General features: G+C 35.7%; 1 protein-coding gene across 5 annotated transcripts in view; it reads left to right on the forward strand.

Moving 5' to 3' along the window:
* Positions 1 to 22781, forward strand: part of SBF2 (SET binding factor 2) — a 269874-nt gene that overhangs the window by 109652 nt on the left and 137441 nt on the right. For all 5 annotated transcript variants that reach the window (XM_063332267.1, XM_063332268.1, XM_063332270.1 and 2 more), the window contains exons 3-6: positions 2917 to 3054; positions 16299 to 16412; positions 18084 to 18194; positions 20434 to 20539. In XM_063332267.1, the coding sequence (XP_063188337.1) occupies positions 2917 to 3054; positions 16299 to 16412; positions 18084 to 18194; positions 20434 to 20539 (469 nt within the window). The remainder of the gene's footprint in view (positions 1 to 2916; positions 3055 to 16298; positions 16413 to 18083; positions 18195 to 20433; positions 20540 to 22781) is intronic.

Below are 22781 nucleotides of genomic sequence, written 5' to 3' on the forward strand. Positions count from 1 at the left end.
TTGTTTAATGAGGAGCATGTTGTCTTTATCCTCAATCTCTGTATTTATAAATTCCTTCCAGTTTATTTGAAAACACAGATTCTCTGTGTTGCCAGCGAGTGTACTCTACTTCATCTGTTTTCCTTAACAATCACTAATTGTTGTTTTCTAGTAAAATAGTTAAATCTAGAAAGTATGTGTTATACACAAGATATTTTGAAATCGGGGAAAATTCTTACTGACACGAGTAAGGTTTAGAATGCATAAAGACTGAGAGATTGCTACTGAAAGCAGATTGCCTAGATCAACAGTCGCTTCTGATAGTTAAAAATTTAGCCGTTGGTTTTCCTGGTGTATTTCCCGTTTTATAGGGCAGGTGTTGGTATAAAGACCTGGCAATAATGGTCTATTACGGTAAAAATAATTACTTTAAAGTGCATTTTATTTTAGAATAAAATAAATACAGAAAGCATATTCAAAATGAATCTAGTGATCCCTCAAAATTCCGAATTGGTAGATCCTGTGTGTATCATGTGAAAACCAGCCATGCATTAGCCACACATCCCAAGCTCATGTATTTGTCATTTGGGTGCAGAATACATTGGTTGTGGATTTGGATATACCAGCTCTTCTGTGCTTTTAGTCGAGTGGTGTTTGTTGTGTGCAGAATAGTCGTTTGTCCAGGATTTTCAGACAATCAGAAATCTGATAGATTGCTGCTTCCAGGTGTGAGATGGGAAATTACCTGTAAAATTAAAGGGCGATGGCACCAGCAAGGTTTTCCTGTCAGAACTGGTAAATTTGGCAGATCTGAAAGAGTGTTGAGATTGTCAACTCAAGCGTTCGGGCTTAAGAAGTGCCAGAACCAGGACTGCATAAGGAACCTTAATTTGACCTATCCTGTATGGATGATTCAGTTTTAATGGTATGGCACGGAAAGGTTTTATTGATTAACAGAATCTTACTGCATTCTTTGCATTTTGGCTCATACTCATTGAACACATAACTTTTCAGGGTTTTGGGAGTTTATCTTATTTGAGCTACAGAGCCCAGGCTTCATTTACCACACACCACCTAAACTCTGCAATACATACAGAACTCTAATGATTTTATTGTCAAACTTCTTTCATGATGCTTTTGTTATAATGTCTGTATATATCGACCATATTACACTATCTTTATAGCAGTCCTGTAAGATTAATAGTGGTATCTTCTTATTTTTAACTGACATAGGATGAAAAACAAAGGGAGATTAGGCCAGCATTATCAAAATCATGGACTAATACTGGATGCTTAGCTTGGAATGACTAGGATGTCTTTTTTCAGAGTACTTTTTGATGTTCAGAACAGTTATTCTCAGATGCAGGAGGTTGTGCTTAGCACTTCTAAGTATACAGACTCAGAAGTGTTAAGCTGACTATCTAGAATATAAAGAATGTAACATGAGAAAACTTTGGTTCTGAAGATTTTCCCAAGACCATAAAGTAAACTGCGTATCACAAGCAGAGTTTTAACTGCTGTTCACCTAAGACTACCCAGGTTTTATTGTAGAGGTTCTAAAGATGAATCTGTAGTAATTGTTAGTTTACAACTTACTCTTCATGCTCTTTCATTTTGTAGCAGCTGTCCAGGGGAAAGAAGCAATTGCTGGAACATGAGATTTTGACCTATTTCTCTGTTTCATTTGGTGTCTGCATTGTTTAACAATTCTAGAAATATTTTTTTGGGTGGTGAGGTTTTTTTGTTTGGTTTTTTTTTTTTTTTTTTAATTGTTATTATTCCTAATACATACGGGGCAATTACCTTTGCCTCATGTAAATTCTAAACTTACAATTTTGCTAATAATAATACCCTTGTGAATTTTTTGTGCATCTTCATCAAACTGATTTCTGAATTTCAGCACAGTCTTCCATTACTGGGAACAAGTTATTAGCCAATGTTGTACTCCAGTCGTTTAAAAACGAAGCAAAACCACAGACTTTTCCCTTTGCTTTTGAGCTGTAGTTCTCTTTTTGTTCATGCTGCCTGTGCATCTCTGTTCTGAGGTCAGAATTGCTGTCTTCGGTTCTGGTGACTTGCACTGCCATGGTCCCAGTCAGCTTGAAGGAACAAATAGTGAAGGATTTAGGCTGATTTGACGCATGTTTTAAGCATTGCACATATTTACTCTGCTCATCGCCGCAAGAGCTTGGAAATATGTAGTATCCTAAGTACATAATAAGTATTTGGAGAACTGCGGGCTGCGTCCAAGAAGCAAGTGATTTTCTTTGTCTCTGAGACTTATGAAGTCACGAAACTTGAACATATTTTTCGCAGGGGTCGCAAAAGTTATGTTGCTCCTATGGTATGACCTCTTAAAAAATTTCAAATGTTCACAATGAAGTTTAGAGAGGTAATCAATAAATGGATGAAAAATATGGCTCTATAAATAGTCTTTTGTAGGAGTAAATATTGAATAACTTTTCAGGTTGGTGTAAGTGGAATATCTATGTTTGGTTAGATAAATTAGTGGAGAAATAAGTGGAGAAACTAAAAATGTAGAGATGTTTCAAGACACAACAACTTTAGCTTCAAATTCTAACCTGTTATGCAAATGAAATCTGCATGACATGTCAATTTATTCCTGTCGTTGCTTGTTAAATCCTGCAAAGATGATCTTGAATACTGAATTCAAAAGAACACATCTTCAGTTCATAGAGTTTATATCTCCCTTCATGTCTGTAGAGCTACATTTATATCCATCTGACCAACTCCAAGACCTATTGGGTTTTTGCCATTTTCTCCAAATTTTACAACCCTGCATGTGCTCACTTTAAATAAAATGAGCGTCTTGTTTCAGATAATGTTCTGTTATATTGTTTAAAAATATCTTTCGTATTCCTTAAAACAATTGCTATCACTGCTTAACTGTGTGTCTCACTTTTTTTGTTTCTTTAGTTTTGCCAACCTGGAGGATGGCAGCTTTCGAAAGAGAGAAAACAGCCAACGTTCTTTGTGGTGGTTTTGACTGACATAGACTCAGAGAGGCACTACTGTTCCTGCTTAACTTTCTATGAAGCAGAGATTAACCTGCAGGTAAAAACTTTACAATAAGTAACAAAAATGCACAAAAAAGTGTCTAGAAACAATAGATTAATGTTACAGAGGACACCTTTAGAAAATATTTTGCTGTTCCTGCTAAGGATGTATTTTTGGTCATACAGAAATGCATGTATTTTTGCGCAAAGGTAAGCTCAATGTACTTGTTTGCGTTTGTGGTTCTTTTATCTGCTTTGGGAAAAAAAAGAACCAAAAACATTTAATAAATTTCTTTTTCTCCACCACATGTTTGTTTAATGGGACAGCTAAGATGGTGTTCCTTTCATTTACTTCCGTGTTTGACATAGCATAAATGATTCTCATCTTTGTTCTAGGAAAAATGTTTATTAACTTCTGCTCCCTCTGCTGGCCACCTCTATCAGGCCAGCACAGGCCAAATGTGTATAACTATGCTGTAATGTATATAAGTATTTCACTAAGTGCATTTATTGGCAAGATTTTTGTGGGTGTAAATAGCAAGATTTTAAAACTGATAGAATAATTCTTCAGTTTTTAGGTAGGTCAGATTTTGGGTGTCAGCTACTTGGCAAGGTTTGTTTTTAAACATGTATTTAATTATTTTTGGGCAACCACAGTCTTTCAAAAATAGACATTTTGATTCCCATTTAATGTAAAGTACTTCACAGAATCACTGCTATGACATAATACTTGGAATCTTTAGAAGCTAGAACCTAGGGAAAACCTAATCCAATCTGTAATTGCGGACTATCGTTGTTATGTTTTGAAATATTTTTTTTTCCCATATGAAAATTAAAAAATAAGTAAAACCTTGGCATTAAATATATTAAAATTAGTTAAGATTAAATAGATGGCTAAGTATTTTTTTTGCTCTTTTAGTGAAGAACTGTAACATTGTTGATTATTTTAAGAAAATGCTTTTAATAATCCTAATAATATGCTTTTTATAGGTGCAATTGGAAGCCAGAGAATAATAGTAGTTCTTATTTCATTAATGCTACAGTTTAGCTGGATATTTTTGTAGGTTATTAAAGGCAGTTAAAAGCAGAAATTTATCCAAACAATTAGATGTATTTTAGTCTTAAATTTTAGTGTAGATCAAGTGACATCTTCCCATTAAAAATTTTGTCATTATTTAATGTCTGTCATCTTTCCTTTATTTTATAAGTAAAGAGTGAAATATTCTACAGCAATTTTTTCCCAGCTGATAAAAATTTATAACGGCTGATGCTTCCTCCACTCTATGTTTTTCATAACATATACTAAATTTAGCAAACTTGTTATTTATCCTGTGGTTTCTAGCAGCTGCTTTTGATTCACTATCCACATCTTTCAAGTAATGCTCATCACAAAACATCCAGTATTAACTAAAAGGTTTTTTTCTTATATTGCCTAAGTATTAATACAAAAAAAACCCAAATTAAAAAAAAAAAAACACCAAAACTGAGTGCAGCAGGATGTTGGTTCTCATAGTGCCATTGCTGGCTGCGTTGTAAAGAATGCATATTTTTCAGATGAACTTGCTGTGGTGAAATTTATTCTATGACTGCATTGTTTATAGCCAAACTTCCTGTTTCTTTCTAAAACCCAAAGAGAATAATTGAACGTGCCCTGTTACATGGTCATTAGACAAGAATTCGGCACATGTACAATCTGTAATGAAACATAAGCTTATGAAGCACTGGGCTATGAAAGTAATACTGATTTAACCATTCAGATGCATGCCTCATTAAACAAACACTCCACGAAACGTAACGTCCAGGACTTGAAATGAAATCTGGACAGTACTTTTCACAGTTAAATACAGTTCAGGTTTTTTTTACCAAATGATATAACTCGCTAAGACAAAAGTAAGATTAAATTTCAAAAAAAAGAGGGGTTACTTCTTTCCCAGTAGCCTTCACCAGGTAAACGTTGCTGTTACACGAGGTTGGTTGGAATTCAAGTAGAGCAGATTAGATGTTTGGCTTGGCAGAATCATCTTCACAAAAAACTGGAATCAACCACTTGGAAGTTTCTGCAAAGTGAAAACAATCTCACTTCTCAGCTTGTGAATGCTAGAAGAGAACTATTGAACCTTTTTTGAGCTTCCTACATAGTAATACAAGAACGTTTTTGATACAATTGCTCAAGGTGGGTCTGAGAAGGCTACTTCTGTCATTCCAGTTACCTTCATTCCTACTTCAGCTGTTTGTTACACGATAATTAGTAAATAAATCCTACCTGAAAAGTAAGGAGATTGTGCTCACGTGGTGTATCTAGGTGGTACCATTTATAACCTAGGGTGCAAGATTAATATAGCAACTGTAAAAGCTATACAGTCTGCAGGAAAAAAGTATTCTCCGTGGTATCTCTGAAAGCCCTGGATTCAGTTTAATCTCTTGGCAGTTGCATGTCATAACAAGTTTTCCAGAGAAAAGCACAGGCTCTAGTAATCAGCTGATGGCCTATTTTCAACTTCCTTCCCCTGGACAGAAAATAAAGTACTACTTTATTTGTTGGCATCTGTGAATCACTCTCTGCATTGTTGCAGTACGGTCATTCTGAACTGACCCAGCATTTATTATCTGCAGGGATGCTGTTCAGTTTGATTGGTGATCAGCTCTCATAAAGTTGTGATAATAGCTCAAAAAGATAAATGTTACATTTATTCTGATTAGTACTCCACATCTGTACTCATGAGGAAGGTGAACACATGATATTCTATGAAATATGTGAATAGAACTCAGTGCTATGGAAGCAGATGATACAGCTTCGCCATGTAATACTTCATTAATTGTTCTGTTCTATGATGCTAGTCTCACTTAATTGTCCCAGTAACATTTGTTAAAGCCGTATAAGGATATGTTCCTTATCTGAGATTAAAATAAAGCATTCGAAAGTTTGGCCTTAAGAGGAGTCTTAAAGTTTGGAACGTGACTAGACTACTGGAGGCAGTCTAATAATGAATTAACAATGGTTAAACTGCTGTCATTTAAAGACTTCCTTAGCATGTTTCAGAGCAGTTCAGTGTGCAAGTTCTCTCTCGCCTCAAGTTTCTACCAGTAGAAAGTGTAAAGAAATCTGAGATACTGCACTGGTTTCTGCTTCCAGCTTTTTATGTCTCCGGCACGTACTCGGTGTGACCCACATTTGTCTGGCTTAAGATGCCATTTAGATGCTCTAGTGAATATAAAGTTGGATGCCATACTAACTTGCATGTATCTACAGGAATTAGGATGAGGAGAATAAGTCAAAACATCCCTATTTCCTCTTCCCTCACAGTGCCTTGGGGTTTTTTTGTTTATTGGTTTTTTTTCCATTATTGTATTTTGATCGTTGCTATGGACTTCAGATTTCATTTATTTGAAATGTGCTGGAAATCTCATTGATTTGAAGAAAACCTTGTCCTATCAACCAAAGAAATAGTCTGCTTAGCTTATTTTTCTGGCAGCTGAAGCCGGAAGCTGTTGAGCAGCCAAAGGGGTATTCAGAAGAATCATAACTTACATCTACAGAATTCACCCATAAAACTCAGTTACTCTATGTGTGTAACTTTATTAGCCATCAAAAAAATGCATATATGTATATATGCACATGCACAGACATATGCATATATATATATACACGTATAGCTCTGTGTGATGTATACACACTTTGCTAAAATGAGGTTCTTATTTCTAACAGCATTTTCTGGATGTTACCACTTAGCACACCAAGACTTGATTTAATACTTTTGACTCAGCAGATACTTCTACTGACCTCAGCTATGCTTCCTACCAATTACGCAGTTAGAATTATACTAACAATGCTTGGAAGAGCACCATAGATAGAATCTTTTGAAAAAAATGTTGACTCGCATCGTTTGGGAACTTAATGGTCAAATTGTATGTTGCTTTGGGCTTTGAAAGAAATTTATCCTCTCTCCCCAGCCCCGCCATCAACAAATTAGAGTGTGATTTATGCAAGTAACTGAGCCTGTGCGACTGCATTTCTCGCATTACAGAAAATCTGCTTAATGGGAGCAGTACAAACCCCTAAACATTTGTTTATAACAATCTTACTACAAGATTGTATCATTCTTGTGTGTTGTCTTAGGCATATGTACGTTAGAACATTGTGATCATAATGTTGGTAAGATTAAATATATCATTCTGGAAAATGCACATAAGTAATAATTCACCAAGTCTCCCATTTCCTGCCGTTCATGTTCTGTTCCTCTCTCTGACCCCCTTGCAAAAAGAGGAAAAAGAAATTGTCAAAATCCCAAACCATAAAATGGCAGATTCACAACATTCACAAATATTTCCTGAGTCAAGGGAAAAACTGCCAACAAAATGACTTCATGCTTCATAAAGTTTTAATTTTTATGCTTGGACTGGAGAGTTGTGATCCTACTGTGTCAAAGCATATGCCGCTTGGTGAGTCACTGACGTTTGGTTTTTAGCAGCGGATGAGAACACTCGGTTTGGTTGTACCCTTTTTGAAGTATGAAATCTGATCCCTCTTTGGATATTATATTAGCATGTTATTCTTAAGTTTAATAACTATTTTGTGAATATCCCAAATGTTAAATTTGTTCTGACCTCTCATTGTCAGTGCCGTAAAACACATTTTGTGGAACACCCCCCGCCCCAGTTTTTAAAATAACGTTTAGTATATTACACCATCATCTTTCCAAATCTGCTGAAAAATGGAGAGTTAAGCAATGCCTTATTTCCTTTCTGCTCCTGTGTAAAGAGAAAGTTGCAGCTAATATTCTATATTGTAAGAAATAGACTTTTAATGTCCTTTTATACATTTAAGGTCCTCTCTAGACCAGAATTTAAAGTTAAGGTGAGAACAGTTGTACAGAGGAAAGCGTATTTCCGTCTTCCTGATAACTCTGGCAGTAGTTTCTTCTGTCCTGTTTATGCCCTGGCTCATGCCTTCACACACGTGCATACACATCCCCAGTTTGAACTCATGCTATTGCAGGTGCAAAAGCTTGTTTTGGGTAAAGGTCTCCTTTTCCTCTTTATTCCTGTGCTGTTGCTACGCAGTGGCCCCAAGTCTCGGCTCACGGGATAGCTGTGGTATCACAGGGTATCTTTTAAGTAGAGACTTTGTCAGTAGCGATCAGGTAATTTACCTGACTTTCAAACAGTAAATACTAATTCAGCAATTCATTCAGTGCATTTCCCCTTATGCAGTTTAGAGGAATTGAATGACTATTTTAATTAAACAAAACAAAAATCTGTGTGTGTAAAATTTCGCCTTAGTGTACTTCCATATGTAATGTTCTATATTATATAAAACCCATTATGACTGAGTTAAGGTATGAATTACCAACTTTCTTAATTTGATTTTTGGTGTTGGTTCTGCTTACATTGCTTAGGTCTCTGCAGTCTGCTCACCCTAGATTAGGTGTGTAAAGCTTGAAAAGGTGGAATCCGTGGATCAAGTTTGCTGCCTTTGGGAAAATTCAGAAAGATTTAGTAAACCCTAAGCTCTGAAATTACTATGTGACTATTTGCATATGCATAGTTCTTACTAAAGACTCGTTACTGTAGTTCTTTAACATTCTTCAGTGCTAAGGTTACATGTTGAAAGCAGTTATTTAATGCTATTGATTAGTGCCCCGTGAAATTTCAGCATTTATAGGGCAACTGCATGTGCATTACCTTGACTTCCCAGATCTCCAGGGTGTGCATAGCCTGATGGCCTACTCGGGAACTGCACTATGGCTGCATACGCTGGACTGAAAGCCGGAACGCGTGGGTACCAGGTTATTTTTGTTCCAAAGTACTTTCAGTGTGTTTAGATGATAATGTATATAAGCACCTTCTGGAGTTTTCAAAGTGAGGTGTATTAAATGGTAAACATCTAATAGACACAATAGACACCAATAGATGGTGGTGTAAATTGTGTAATGCTGGAAGGTGCAGTGCAAACTTCTTATTGTCATATATGAGTACTCTGAAGCGTCAGTAGTAGTTAGGGTGTGAATGAGATGACCTCTTACAGAGACTTAGGGTTACTCTTTTTGATAAGTTTACAATCTTCACATAATTTCTGTCTTTGATCCTTTTCTTTTTTAGTTGATAGACTCTACACTGTGCATTACTACAGTTTATTTTCCTGTTTTGAAATTATTAAATCAAGATAATGGCTTTTATGCTGGTATAATTATTCCAGTGTAAGTTTAGCCACGGTTGCAGGATTCTGTGCATGTAGACAAGCCACGAAGTACATCTATTCACCTGTGGTTTTAGTTCAATTCAGCAGATTGGGGGCAGGATGCAGATTTGTCTTCTGGAAGCGGTCAGCTAAGTTTATTTTAACTTTTGTACATGTGTTAGAATTTATTGGATACATGCGTTTGTATAATCTGAAAAGTAAATAAAATGAATTGATGCTGAATGTTTTTTGGCCTTTGATTGTTAATAAACCAGCTAAGAGTGTATTTGGCTGCAAATAAGACCAACAGAGACCAAGTCACATGGAGAGAAAGGGATCCATCCCAAATGAGCAATTGGCACGAGATTACTAAAGCAAACTTTAAATAATCTTTCTTAAAATAAGAAATTATGCGCGGTCTCTAAATCTTCTTTACTGAGCAGTTAGTAGAAAAACATTGGGCTTGCTGAACTTGGCGCAATTTCAGTGCAAAATTTTGCATAGGGCAGACTGGTTTTGACAGTTATAATGAAGTACTAGAGTGAAAGTTTTGTAGTGAGAGATGTCCTTTCTCTCCCTAGGACTGCATGAAATAAAAGTACAATTCTGATTTCACTTTCTGTTCACATTTGATTTCCTTAGAGTTTCAAATAATGCTTGCCAGCTTCCAGCTTTCAGAGTGGTAAAGCTACATCTAATGCTCTGTGTTTTCTTACTTTTCTATTAGTACCTCAGTTTAAATTGATTTTCCTCACTCTGACGTGAAGATAAACCTAATTTGTCTCCGCTCAGTGTTAATCAGACCTAAACGCACTGACTTCAGTAGCATATGTCCTCAGCGTGGAGATGTATGGTTGGCATGTCTGGATTATCATGTCTGAAGAGGAGTGGCATCTCTAACAAAGGCAATTCGCAGAGCTGCCACCCACAAAGGCGCTTCAGACACCCGGGAGGACGTAGTGATCCAACTGGGGGCAGTCAGAGCCAATGTCAGTGAAGACTGGATGGACAGCTGATAGGCTTGGAGAGTTGGGTGGCAGTCCAGAGTTGCTTTATCTAGGAGCCTTCAGTGTTGGAGATTTGATAAATGGCAGGCTTGGGCACACAGGTTAAAGTATTAAGATGGACACGTCCAAGTTCTGAAGATGGGTGTGAAAAGATGGCAGAGGAGGGTTAGTTACGGTTCCTGTGTGCTATAATGTCTGCAAACTGTGCCCAGTTGTTCTTGCACTTTTTATGAATATAGAGGGAGTTTTGAAGCAAAAGGACACCAATGTAAAGGAAAGCATTACCTTGTTTAATAATATGAGTATCAAGACCACAAGTTGATTTTAACAGCATCTATTAAAAATGTATTAAACCTTTTTCTAGACTGTGGAACTGGGACATTATGCCTGATCAGTCGATAGGTAACTCCAGTTGTCAGTTACCTTCCTTATTTAAAAATGCTTGAATAATTAGTCTGAATTTGTCTGGCTTGGGCTTGGTGCCATTTACATCCCTTGGCTAAACTGTGAGGAACAAATTGTTCTCAGAAAACAAGCAAACAAATAAACAGCAGAATGATGATGAACCATGCTGATCACAGTTGATTTCTCTAAAGTATTGGTTATCAGTCAGGGGATTAATGCTGGTTATTTTTTTTTATTTGGTCTTGTGAATTTTTATTATTTTGTGAGGTTTTTTTTCAAATGCTTGCACAAATGCATTTATTAATTCAGCTATTTTTATTGACTAAGTTCATAAACTATAAAGCGATGACATTAGTTCAATTAGTTGGTTATCGTACATTCCAGTTTACCTCATCACTTTAGGTCAGAAATACGATAAATGGCTACTTCTCATGACAAAAGAAGAAAGGCAAACAGTTGAAATATATGCACTCATGCTCTCTCTAGTTCTATATTCTCATTTATGTAAGAACCTCTAAAACTCATTACTGTATTCTGTCAGGAGTTACATATATATTTTTAGTGTAGAGGTGGCTATGTACATTCATTAAGATACAAGAAAAAATCCTGAGTTTAAGAATATATTGGTCTGCTTTAAATACACAGAGCGCGCTTTTTTTTTCTCCAGACTCTTAAGAGCCACTTTACAGCTATAGCAAACAAGTTGAACATAACGAAACTGCATCATATGTCCTTCAAAAGAAGTTTCACCATTTTCTGAGTTTGTTTACCATACATTATTTATGCAGGAAAAGAGGGAAAAAAGAAAAGCTAAGTAAACAAATCAAACACCCTGCTGTAAAACCAGATACGATTTTTCTGTGGAAACTTACGATACATCCTCATCTGTGTTCCACTTACGCAACAAATAAATGCTTTTTAAATTTTATTTTACAATTTTAAGAATGTAATTCTGTATCTAATTTTAAAATTGGTTATCTTGATGTTTCCCATACTTTTTTTGATCTCATGGGACATAAGTTTTAACACTCATTACTGTGGTGCTGTACCTATGTTTTTGTGACAGTTTGAAATATGGCGATCTAAAATTTGTTTAAGAAATACCTGAATTTAACAGTTTGGCAGTGCTGTTTCTCCAAGAGGTGCAATGGTGGCTAGAAGCAAACAGGCAGTCTTTAAAAAACCCAAAAGACTCCTATGTACCTTCTGTGTTTCAGATGCCCAGACTGTCGCAATCATATGTATGTGAACAAGGAGCCCTCACGATGAAGATTTCTGCAAAGACTTTTTGTTAGCTGGAATAGTGGATAAGTTAGTGGATAAGAAGTTCTGTAATGAACATAACAATAATTATAGTATTATCTGGTAGGTTTTGTAAACAAACTGCTCTATGGACTTGAGTCAGCCATAGTTTACAGATCTTTGCACTATATTCTCCTTATAACTTTAGAAACCAAGTTGAAGATGGAGAAGAAAAAAGGATTCTGGGTTTGGCAGGCAGTGGGGGTACCTGGATGGGCTTTAGTCAAGCACAGGTGTAATTACAGGGCACCAAATATTTTAAGCATGGTGAAATAACGTATGGTCACAGATCATCATACAGTTCCTTTCAGTTAGATCAGTCTCTGTTAGCTATTCTTTAGCCTACTGAAGAGTTTTTCAGAACTTTGTTAATCTGGTGTTAAAAACACATTCATTTACTTGCAGTCTAAATGCACAGATGTTTCTGAATTGGATTTGAAATGTGTATCACCTTTTAAACTAAACGGATCTTTAAGCATCTGGAACACCAGTTTGCTCTCTAGTGGTACGTTTTTTCTCATCTCAGCTGTTTTCAAAGTCTGCCTGTATGTAGATACAAAAAGGGAGAAATAAAAAAAAAAACGGAATCTCTTTCAATATTTAATTGAAATTAAGAAAATTCTTAATCTGTTCTGCTGTAGTATGAAGGGCTGTCAGCCAACAGTCTAGATGAGAGATATCAGGGAAGCCTCGTGGCAGTATACCAAATATAATTTTCATCTTCTCCCAACCAACAGAAGTGCAAAAGCAGAACTATAATAATTAAGTTAAAAAAAATAAAATGCAATAGCAGTATTATCTTCTTATTTAACCAATTTTAATTAATCTTTCAGTTTAGGTATCATTAGTAAGGTTTTCTTTAAGGTCCAATTGTTCTTAATGTGGTTGTAAACTGAATGCTATATTTATAAAATAAAAACATATTGAGGAGAAAAACCAAACAAAACAACACTTATTTTGTTATTTTTGATTACAGAATATTTTTCCTTAGATGAGAAAGGGGATAAAGAAAGATGAAATGTGCATGTGTCTGAGAAAAAGTGTAACTAGAAAGAATTAAGTTTGTGGTTTTACTGCTTCGTATTTAGTATTGCTACAGAATGCTTCTGCTGTTAATACTTCGCTTGAAAAGTAGGTTAAAAGTCATGTGTTTGCAATGATTATCTACTTAGTCTAGTGACTCCTAATAATGTGCCTGCGTGCCTGTCAGAACATTTAGCCGTGGAAGAAATACAGCTAGTCACATTACATTTTTCCATATCTTTTATGAAGTAAGAGTGTGTCTTTATAGTCTGATTTATCAATTCAATACTGTGTTCCTATTGTGCCCTTAAAGTTTTAAATTAAAACTAATTAAGAATTAATTCAAGACTTGATCTGAAGGTGAGTGAATTTTATGAAAATGGCCTTTTATAGAAACCTCCACCCTGTCTGCGCACCCTGAGTTTTCATTATCTCAGTACCATGAGAATCTGGAGAAGCTTCCATATTCCCTTGTCTTTAGAAATGTGCAATATGTTTTAATTTCATTTTTACTAATGTTGTCAGGGTCCACAACTTGTCAGATAACCAGAATCTCTTGCCTTTATGCCTAGAATTCATAATTGCTCTTTAGAGCAGTTGATATAATAAACTCTTGTTGATTATATGTTTAGAGTTGTATAACCACTAAACTATAATTTAAAAATTCTTCTTGCATTTTTGGGGGCAGGGAGAGGGAACTGTAATTAATGAAAAACTCTCCCTGTCAACGTTATAATGGATGGAAATAAATGAACATGTGTGGGACATGTGATTGGACTGTTGAGATATTGTGTTTCTCTATTCATTTGTGAATCACAATTTTAACCTAGAAATGAGATGCAAACTAGACTAAGCGTGTACATTGTGTGTGTTTTGGTTGCTGTTTAGGTAAGAATGAATGTACAAAGCCAAGTATATCACCTTATGTATATATATATTGCTGTGACACTTGTTTTTGCTTTGGTATTAAAGTATTATATGTATCTGTTATTAAAACAGCTTGGTTAATACAAACGTTAAGTACTCTCTTTTTAAACCATTTTTACTTGAATGCTGAATTGCTTTTTAGATAGGAGGCCGTCCTCAGGTCAGGAGGTTCCTGAGCTGCAGATTGCTGGAGACAGGGAGAATGTGCTGGAGGAACTAATCTTTCCTCTGTTCAGGGGGCCCTTGTCACCGTATAGCTATGCATATACTTTTTTTGTGTGTGTGTGTATCTTGCTTAGACAAGTGATGGCATAGCATAAGTGAATGCCACCTAGGTTTTATGTCGGTGGCAGTTTTCCAGGAACGCCAGAACCTCATTTGGTTTGTGTATTAAAAAAAGCATCAAAATATTTTGTAGCATTTGTATCTCCTCTGGTATACATATAAAAATTACGTGCCCTTTTTTGGTCTATGTAGTAATGAAAATAGAGCACCAGGGCGCATGTGCACATGCGTGTACCTATATATCTTATTCTTTCGGGGGGGGGGGGGGGGCGGGGCGGTGTGGGTGAGAAGTGCTTTAGCATATGTTACCATAGAACTTGAGTGTGGTGGAGCAGCTTCCCGTGCCCCGTGTTCAGGACACAAGCCTGAAAGGCCGAGTCTGACTTCCTGGGTGGACGGGCAGTGGGCAAAGGCTCTAGTGTAGATACCTCCACCTCTGGGTCAGGTTAGGAAGTAGCTCTTTACTAACCTACAGCTGTCAGTGCAGCTTCTAGCTGATACCTAGCTACTGGAGCTTTTCAGTCACCTGTCAGTTTGGTGCTAGAACCGAGGAGAGCATTTATGTAACAAAATGCATGTCTTGGTGTGGAGGCCAAAATGATTAAGTGGTTCACAGATGATGATGGTTGCTGCCTGACAGCTAATGTCTTCAACTGCCACCATTTGACGCTGACCAAGGCACACAGGACTGTGCAGACAGGATCGGACTGTTATGATGTATTTTGTTTCAGTAGAAAATCTTTTAGGGTACTTAAAACAACAAGTGTTTTTGAAAGAACCTGTTTAGTTTCCTACTAGAAAAACAATTATGGTGTAGGGTGGTGGCCTCCAAACTTTTTTGATTGTGCAGCCATCAATAAAATTCCCACATGAAGCTTATCGTAACTAAATTTTTTTCATAATTAAAAGCATTTATTAAGTCACCCTTTAAAGTACTTCTAATACCATTATTTCAACTTCTTTTATTTGGATGCATGTGTTTGCTTAAGGAAACTGTACATTCTGTGATTCTGAATTGAGGTTGTGAAATAAAGCTCATGAACTCACAGCATTCCTGGCATTTAAGAGCATTTCTATCTGTTTTCTTCCGTTTAATAGAAAAGTGATGTTGGATTTTTTTTTTTTTAAATAAACTGAAATGATGACTAGTAACATGACAGAAATAGAAGGCAGATATTTCACGTTGTGATATGGAAAGGGAAGTAATTTTTCTCATGTTCCTAATTAAGATAATGAAGTGATTTTTGCTTAGAAGAATGCTCAGTCAGAGGAACAAATAAAATACTTAAAAATTTGGTGGGTGGTGTGAGGGTGGAGAGAATTACATGCAAAAATTGGAAAGCATGGACTTTCTGTCATTTGGAAACCTAATCAGCTAATGAATTTGTTGAAGAACGTGTGGAATTTTAGAAATGAAAGTATTTAGTGACATCTTTAGTTTTGACCATGAGTAATGATAAAATATTTTAATAGTAAGCGCTGGCAAGGAGGTTATAGCAACTTGCGCAATATCATGAAAGACTGCAAGTTTATCTGCATTGTACCTTTCTCTTCTTTTTAACTAGAAAATTAGTGTTTCATCAGTTTGAGGGATTTTTTGAGAAATCTGAACTATTATTCTTGTGGAGAAATTCCTTTAGATTCCAAATTCATGAATCAGAGCTGGAGATGACTTTATAGATAACTTTAGCTGTAACATTGGTGGAAATTCTGTAAGAAATAGAATTATATGAATATGAGCAAGACAACAAAACCATCTTTTGTGAAATATTTTTTCCCCCCCTGTATTTGGAGTATTGTTGATTGTAAATCAGCTAACACTTTGATGTGAAAGGATCCTATTCTATAATCCACTTCACTATCTAAAATGTGAAACGGGGACCATTTAATATGAAATATTGTCCCATTAAACTGCGGTCTCAGAGAACTTCATTTTAAGTACATTTGTGCATGACTTCCCAGGTGAGTTTTAACTAGTTGAACTACATCTAGAAGCTTTTAAGGGAGTTAAGGCAACCATGGAAATGTGTTCCTATTAGTTGACTTCATTACCAGTTTCAAATAATGCATTCACTTTCTTTTGTAAAGTTCTGAGAAATGTTGACTTGTAAGAATGATAACATTTTATTTTGATGTTTCTTTCTGCTTATTAATTGAAGTGTTTCTGTTTTCAAGGGAACAAAAGAAATTGAAGGTGAAGAGGAGTCTGGTTTAATTCCGCCTGCAGAAGTATTTGCTCCTAAAAGTCTGGTGTTGGTGTCCAGACTAGATTATCCAGAAATTTTCAGGGTAAAGAACTTGTAATTGCCATTTATAATATATGTCAGCAGACAGATCTGGTTTTAATGAGTAACAGTGACAGTACTTTTGATTTAAAACATCTCAGGATTGATTTGGGAATTTAAAAGCAAAAGTAGGCTTAGACCGAACTAGATAAAATTCAATGTCTGTGACAGTAAGTAGCCCCTATAGGTTGAAGCAGTTCTTTTTTTACCCTCCAAGCAGTTTTAAATCTACATAGAAGATGGAATGGAGATTTTTTCTGGGCTCAATTTACTCTATAATGAAGGGAATTATTAGGGCAAACCCAGACTTGCTCAGGTAAAAACAACACATTAACCATATTTGATTCAATATATAATGGTAAATTAATAGTGAAATCCTAGTTTTCCTTCATATGTAATGCAAAATGTCAGAACCTCTTCCAGATTAAATTAAGATGCATGACAGGGATTTAGGATCTTGGATTACTTTCAGCTGATGAAATATGGCTGATCTGAGATAAATGAAAAGCTTACATTTTTATTAAGCTAATACATAGTAAGAGAAACAAATATAGTTCAGTTTACAGATCAAGGGAGGAAATCATTCAACAGTTAAGTTGTCATTAGACATTAAGAATGACTGTACTGAGTGAGATTAGAATTCCACGTAGCCCAGTATTTTGTTTCTGATAGTGTCTTGTAGCGAATGCAAAGCAAAGGGTGTAAGAATAGGGCAGGCTGTAGAAATAATTCCACAAAATACTTTGCTAGTTCAGTGTGAATGATAGTTAAATGACATCCTGAACCAGAGGTGTCAGTTGTGTGGGTTTTTTCACGTAATTTGTCCAGTTTCTTAACGCTCACATTTTACAAAAACCCGTGGCAAGGAGTTTCACAGCTTAACTATGTGTTATATGAAAAGTTACCATTGGAATTATTTCTAAGAAGAGAATTCCTAAAATATTTGCTGAATTATCAAAATTACCGTAGTTAAAAGGCACTAAATGGATGCTGTGGAACAGTTATTTATTTCCTTTTTTTCCAAAGGCTTCTTAGAAGGTAATGTTAAATCATCTTACATTAAATTATTAGTAAAAATTATAAAACTCTATCTTTGATTTCCCAATCAAAACTGGATCCACACAGAAAAAATGTGGAAATGCTGAAGTGTCAATGTACTGTTCTTTTAAAAATATAATTAGATTGAAATAATAAAATAAGGAATGTAAGTTAAATAACATATGGAATTGTTGATCCTTGGTACTAGTCTTAAAACAAGCCTCAGAAGCTCATTAATTCATCAGTGTTTTACTCTGGAAACTAGTCATTTTAGATCCCTAGAATTCAAAGCACAGATTGAAGCTATGTTGGTTTTATAATTTTTAAAAGTAACTCGTAGTAAAGCACTTTTTTGTATAATGAACAAAGCACAAATATTAAACATTTAATTCATTTTTTAAAAAGAATATATCTACATCTGCCAGCACATACATCCCTTCTAAATAGCCAAACTATTTTTTTTAAATGAATTATTGCTTCTATAGCAAATTACTTTGTCTTCAGTAGGAAAGTGCTTCACTACATAAATAACTATTAAGACACTTATTTTTTAAAAGATTATATACCTAGATCTTTAAGTAATTTGACATCTGCCTTCCCTGTGCAGCAGTTTAATGTATTTTGTCTACCTTTCTAGGCTTGCCTTGGCTTGATCTATACTGTGTACGTGGACAGCCTGAACGTGTCACTGGAGACGCTCATTGCAAATCTGTGTTCATGCCTTGTCCCTGCTTCTGGAGGGTCTCAGGTAAATGGGGGGGGAAAAAAGGGTATTTTTCCAGTTAATTTAATTTATGAAGAAAACAAAAAATAAATTCTTGAAATATTTTTGAAGAAAAAAAAAAAGATCATAGTTCAGCTGAGTGCTTTCCCTGTGGCCTGTGAGTGCTTTCCCTGTGGCCTGTCTTCTAAAGACAGCAAAAATTCCATTCCAGGATAAGGTCAAAGGGTTAATTTTGTCACTGAGTTGGCTTTTTACAAGGCACAGTAACAAATCAAGCAGTTTGTATAAGTTCAGTTTTTAATAATAATGTACATTCGGGAATAGTTCTGCTTGCTACAGATTTTTTTAAAGACTCTTTTTCCTTGCCATTTTTTAACATGTCCTTCACTTCAGTTCATTTACCTGTGTCTTTTCCTTGATGCAGTTTAGGATTTCACTGGTCTTTTCTTTGGTAACTCTTTTAAATTTATATTTTCATTAATTTTGTAAAAATGCTAAACAAGTAACTTGGACATGGTTTTCTCGGCGGTAATTAAATATTCCAGGTGGTCCATGCATTCAAAAGCAAGAAAAAAGTTTTCCAGCATCTACACTTCTTTCTGCTTTTTTATCTGTGTTTTTTCTGTGAGCAGAAAGTCAGGTTTGTTTGTTGATTTACTTTAAATAAATTATTCGTATACATTTGTGGGTTTCTGACAAGCCAATTCAATCTGGTTTGCTTGCCATTCACTTTATGCTGTGACACTACTGGGAAATTGTAGTCCTTATCAGGAAACTTATCTGGAAACTAAGTAAGCAAATGTGGCAGTATTTTAAAGTTGATTTCATACACATTTTCTCACACTTCCCACCCACCCTATGGATTATCAACCTTCTTGAAATCATACAAATCCCTAATTCTTTTCTGTTTTTCCCATAGCTCTGACTGCTTTCGAATTTCTCTTAGTGTTATAAGTGGCAAAATGTCCTCTCAGCTTAGTCAAGATCTACCTTACTGCTCTCCAGGCAACCCCGTCTGTCTGGTTTTGCATCCCAAACTTTTTGGTTTTGAAGGGGAGTAATTAGATTGTATCTCCCTATCAGAAACCCTCTTTGCCAGTGGAAAACTACTCATATTACAGTTTTTGGTGATCCACTTGAACCTATGAACTTAAATTTGCTAGTGTCAAGCTACCATTTTAACCAGAAATTAAGTTTTTCGGTTCTCTCTTAAGCTTCATGCTTCCAGGGCATTATATATCCTAGAATGAGGACACTCTTCTGATGTTTGTCTTGAGAAGTCCTTGAGGACCCTCCCAGGTTATTCATGTGTCCACTGTTGAAACAATCTACTGCGAAATTAGTCATTGACCTGCATCCGGGTCTGCTGCTAAAGTGCTGGGGAAGAAATTTCTGCTACAGCTCAGGGTCTTGCTTGGTTTTACTGTGCAGCACTTTGGTTTCACACATCTGCTGTGCAGCAACTGAGCTTGCTATCTTCATACATTCAACATCTCCTGCCATGTACCACACTAGGGGCTTGTACAGAAATGCCTCCCACCCCTTCATAGTTAGTGCTGAAAGGTAACCGCTTGAAACCACCCGCTGCTTGAATGTCATGTGGATTTACTCAAGAGGAAAGCAAGGTTATTTTGCAGTTACAGTGCTTCTTGGGATGTGATACACAAACGCATTCCTTTCACTCCCATTTCCTGCCTCCCTCAAGGGATGTATGTTCTTATGCTGGAAAGGTGACCAAAGTTTTAATTCTACTTTAATATTCAGAGCAGGAATATAGGAGTAGCAGAAGTGGCCTCTTCAACAGCCATATATCACAAGTATGTTCATACTTAAAACATGCATGCAGACAGTAGAACTTCAGTTAGAAAATAATATGTGTTTTTATGATTTGAATGGGTTTTAAACTTTTTTGTTGTTGTTTGGTTTTGGTTTTTTTTCCTGGAAGTTTTTTTTAACGTATTATTGAAAATGTAATATCGAATGCCCTCAAAGACATAACTATTTAACTAGTTCAGTGGAAATGCAAGGAAGTAGTGCTACATGCTACACATTCAAGGAAACATATCATTTTCCTCAAATCATATTTCAGATCTCTATTGGTGAATTAAATTATTCTTACTAACTTTAAACTTCTGTATACAAAATAAATGCTTTTTGCAGGATGAATCACTTATCTGTGTGATACCATCATTATCATTGTAGTGACAACTATTAGCATTTATTCTACATAAATTAAACTTAATTAAAAAAATTCTTTCTACAGAAATTGTTTTCTTTGGGAGCTGGAGACCGACAATTGATACAGACTCCTCTACATGATAGCCTTCCTGTTACAGGCACCAGTGTGGCTCTTCTCTTTCAGCAACTGGGTATGTCTAGGTCTGCTTTGAAAAAAAATTCTTTTTTTAAATCAGTGAGGTATTTTCTGTTCTCATTCAGATCAAATCATGTGCCAAGAAAGTTACACGGTAAATATTAATTTCTTTTGAATGAAAGAATGACTAATAGTGCTTTTATCCCCTAATCAGACATTCATATAACCTTTTTGTACATCTTGCTTGTAGTAAGTTATCTCCAATATTTACTATCTGTAAGTGCACTGCGAGTAGAAGTGAGCCTAGCCTCTGTTTAATTACAAAAACGTTCAAGTGAAAAGATTGCCCACCCCTTGGATACTGTGTAAACTCCAAAAAACCCCAAGGAAGTTAATAATAAAACTAGTGTAACTGAAACGGCTAGTAGAAAAGACACTATGTACTGATAATGGTAACTACGTGGAATTCATATTATTCTCTTGTTATCTGTTATTCTGTCTTTCAAGAAGGTGATCTAACACAATCCTCATCAAATGCTTACTTGTTCATTACAATTACAAGGTTGTGTCACTGTTTCCTGGGTACCTCAATACTAATCTTGTTTCTCTCGTTAAATTTTAACACTCTGTTAATCTTCTTTCCCTTGGTTTGTGAAGTAGCTTTGAATTACAAACTCATAGCAGCCACGCATAAGGGCGCAGTTAATAATCTTTTCTGAACAAGTAAACCTTATGTTTAGTCTCAAGTAATCAAATGGCTTCAGAATATGTGTCATCATCCGTTCTTCTCATAAATGGACAATAAGAATGGATGCAAACTGGAAAAAAAGAATAGTGAAGAGCAGTAGAGCTTATGTCACAGGAAGCAGTATCAGATCTGATGAGCACAATGCCATCTAGTACTGATAAGATTTAATTGTATGCTTCCAAAAAGAATATTATTCCAAAAGGAATACTGTTATTTTGTTGGTAGCAGTTTAAATTAAAAAACACAGCTAACATGGTATAGATGCTACTTATTCTTACCATAGTTCCTGAGGTTTTATGTGGCTTATTATGTCAAGGTTCATGAAAAGTGCTCTGACCAGACTGCAGGCAATTTTTAAACATAGATAAGCCCAACAACTCTTTCCCTTCTCTGAAGATATAAAATATGGTCTGAGGTACTGTAAGTACAGTATGAGATACCACGTGGTACGGTATGTTTGTTCTATAAGTACGGTATGTGATACCTAAGTTGAGGCAGTCTGGTTTGGGCAATTGTAGAGCATATTTGCAGAGCTAGCTTTTTTAATTCCACTCATTGTGTATAAAACTGAATTATAAACCTTCATACGAGAATTTAAAATTGGTTTCACACACACAGGATTTAAGTTAATATTATTAACCACGTTTTATTAATGCATAAATATATACAGGTGGATGTCACGTAACTTCCTAAAGATACTATAGCAGAGTATTGAAGAATTTGGAGTGTAAGCAGGACTGCTAGATTGTTGTGCTATCAATCAATGATCCTTTACCTTTATATTTTGAAATTGTGTTTGTCTACCATCTCATTTTTCTTTTCCCTTTAAAAGGCTTTTTTTAGCCTTTTTTCTGTAAACGGTCTGATTTCTATGATTTTGCTATTCTTCTGCCTTGGAGGTCCAGTCTTTCTTGCTTTTTGGTGGCTTGTAAGAACTACAAGAGTCATTAAACCCATGCTTACCAGGTGCCCTTTCAAGTTATGGTACACAAAAGGATACAAAAATCAGCAGAAGGAGGGGGAGAGAAAGGGAGATATTAAAGGAAATCTTAATCATTGCTCAGAATTCTGGTTAGTGGCACTTCAGGTGGCCTGAAGAAGAGAGAGACAAAAGAAAGTCTGTGATTGTAAAACTTGGCAAATCTTCACAAAGAGAAGCTGTAGACTTACATCCTGTTTCCCTGAAGAGATCATACAAGTTTGCAGAAAAAAAAGAATTGTCTCAATATGCCTTCTTTTCTGTTGTGGCATAATTTTGTCTTTTACGAGACTATCAAAACTATTAGCAACAGCTTGTCTAATGGTCTCGTGAAGGTCCTCTTCCTGTCTCTCTCCTATTCTTTGGCATGATGAGGACAGTAGTAATTGCTTGGGAACAGGCCTGAAATTAGTTAAGCAATAAGCAAATAAGTTGGCAGTAGCTTTTTAAAATTTTTTTTAAGCAGCTACTTGAACCCTTTGCAAAAGAGACTTACGCGACTGACTTTTCCTATCTCCTATTTCTGATCACTGCTTTTTTTTCCCTGGTGTTAATTCTTCTTTTTTTCCT

The sequence above is a fragment of the Chroicocephalus ridibundus genome, chromosome 4 (assembly GCF_963924245.1).
Source record: "Chroicocephalus ridibundus chromosome 4, bChrRid1.1, whole genome shotgun sequence".
NCBI classification, from domain to species: domain Eukaryota; kingdom Metazoa; phylum Chordata; class Aves; order Charadriiformes; family Laridae; genus Chroicocephalus; species Chroicocephalus ridibundus.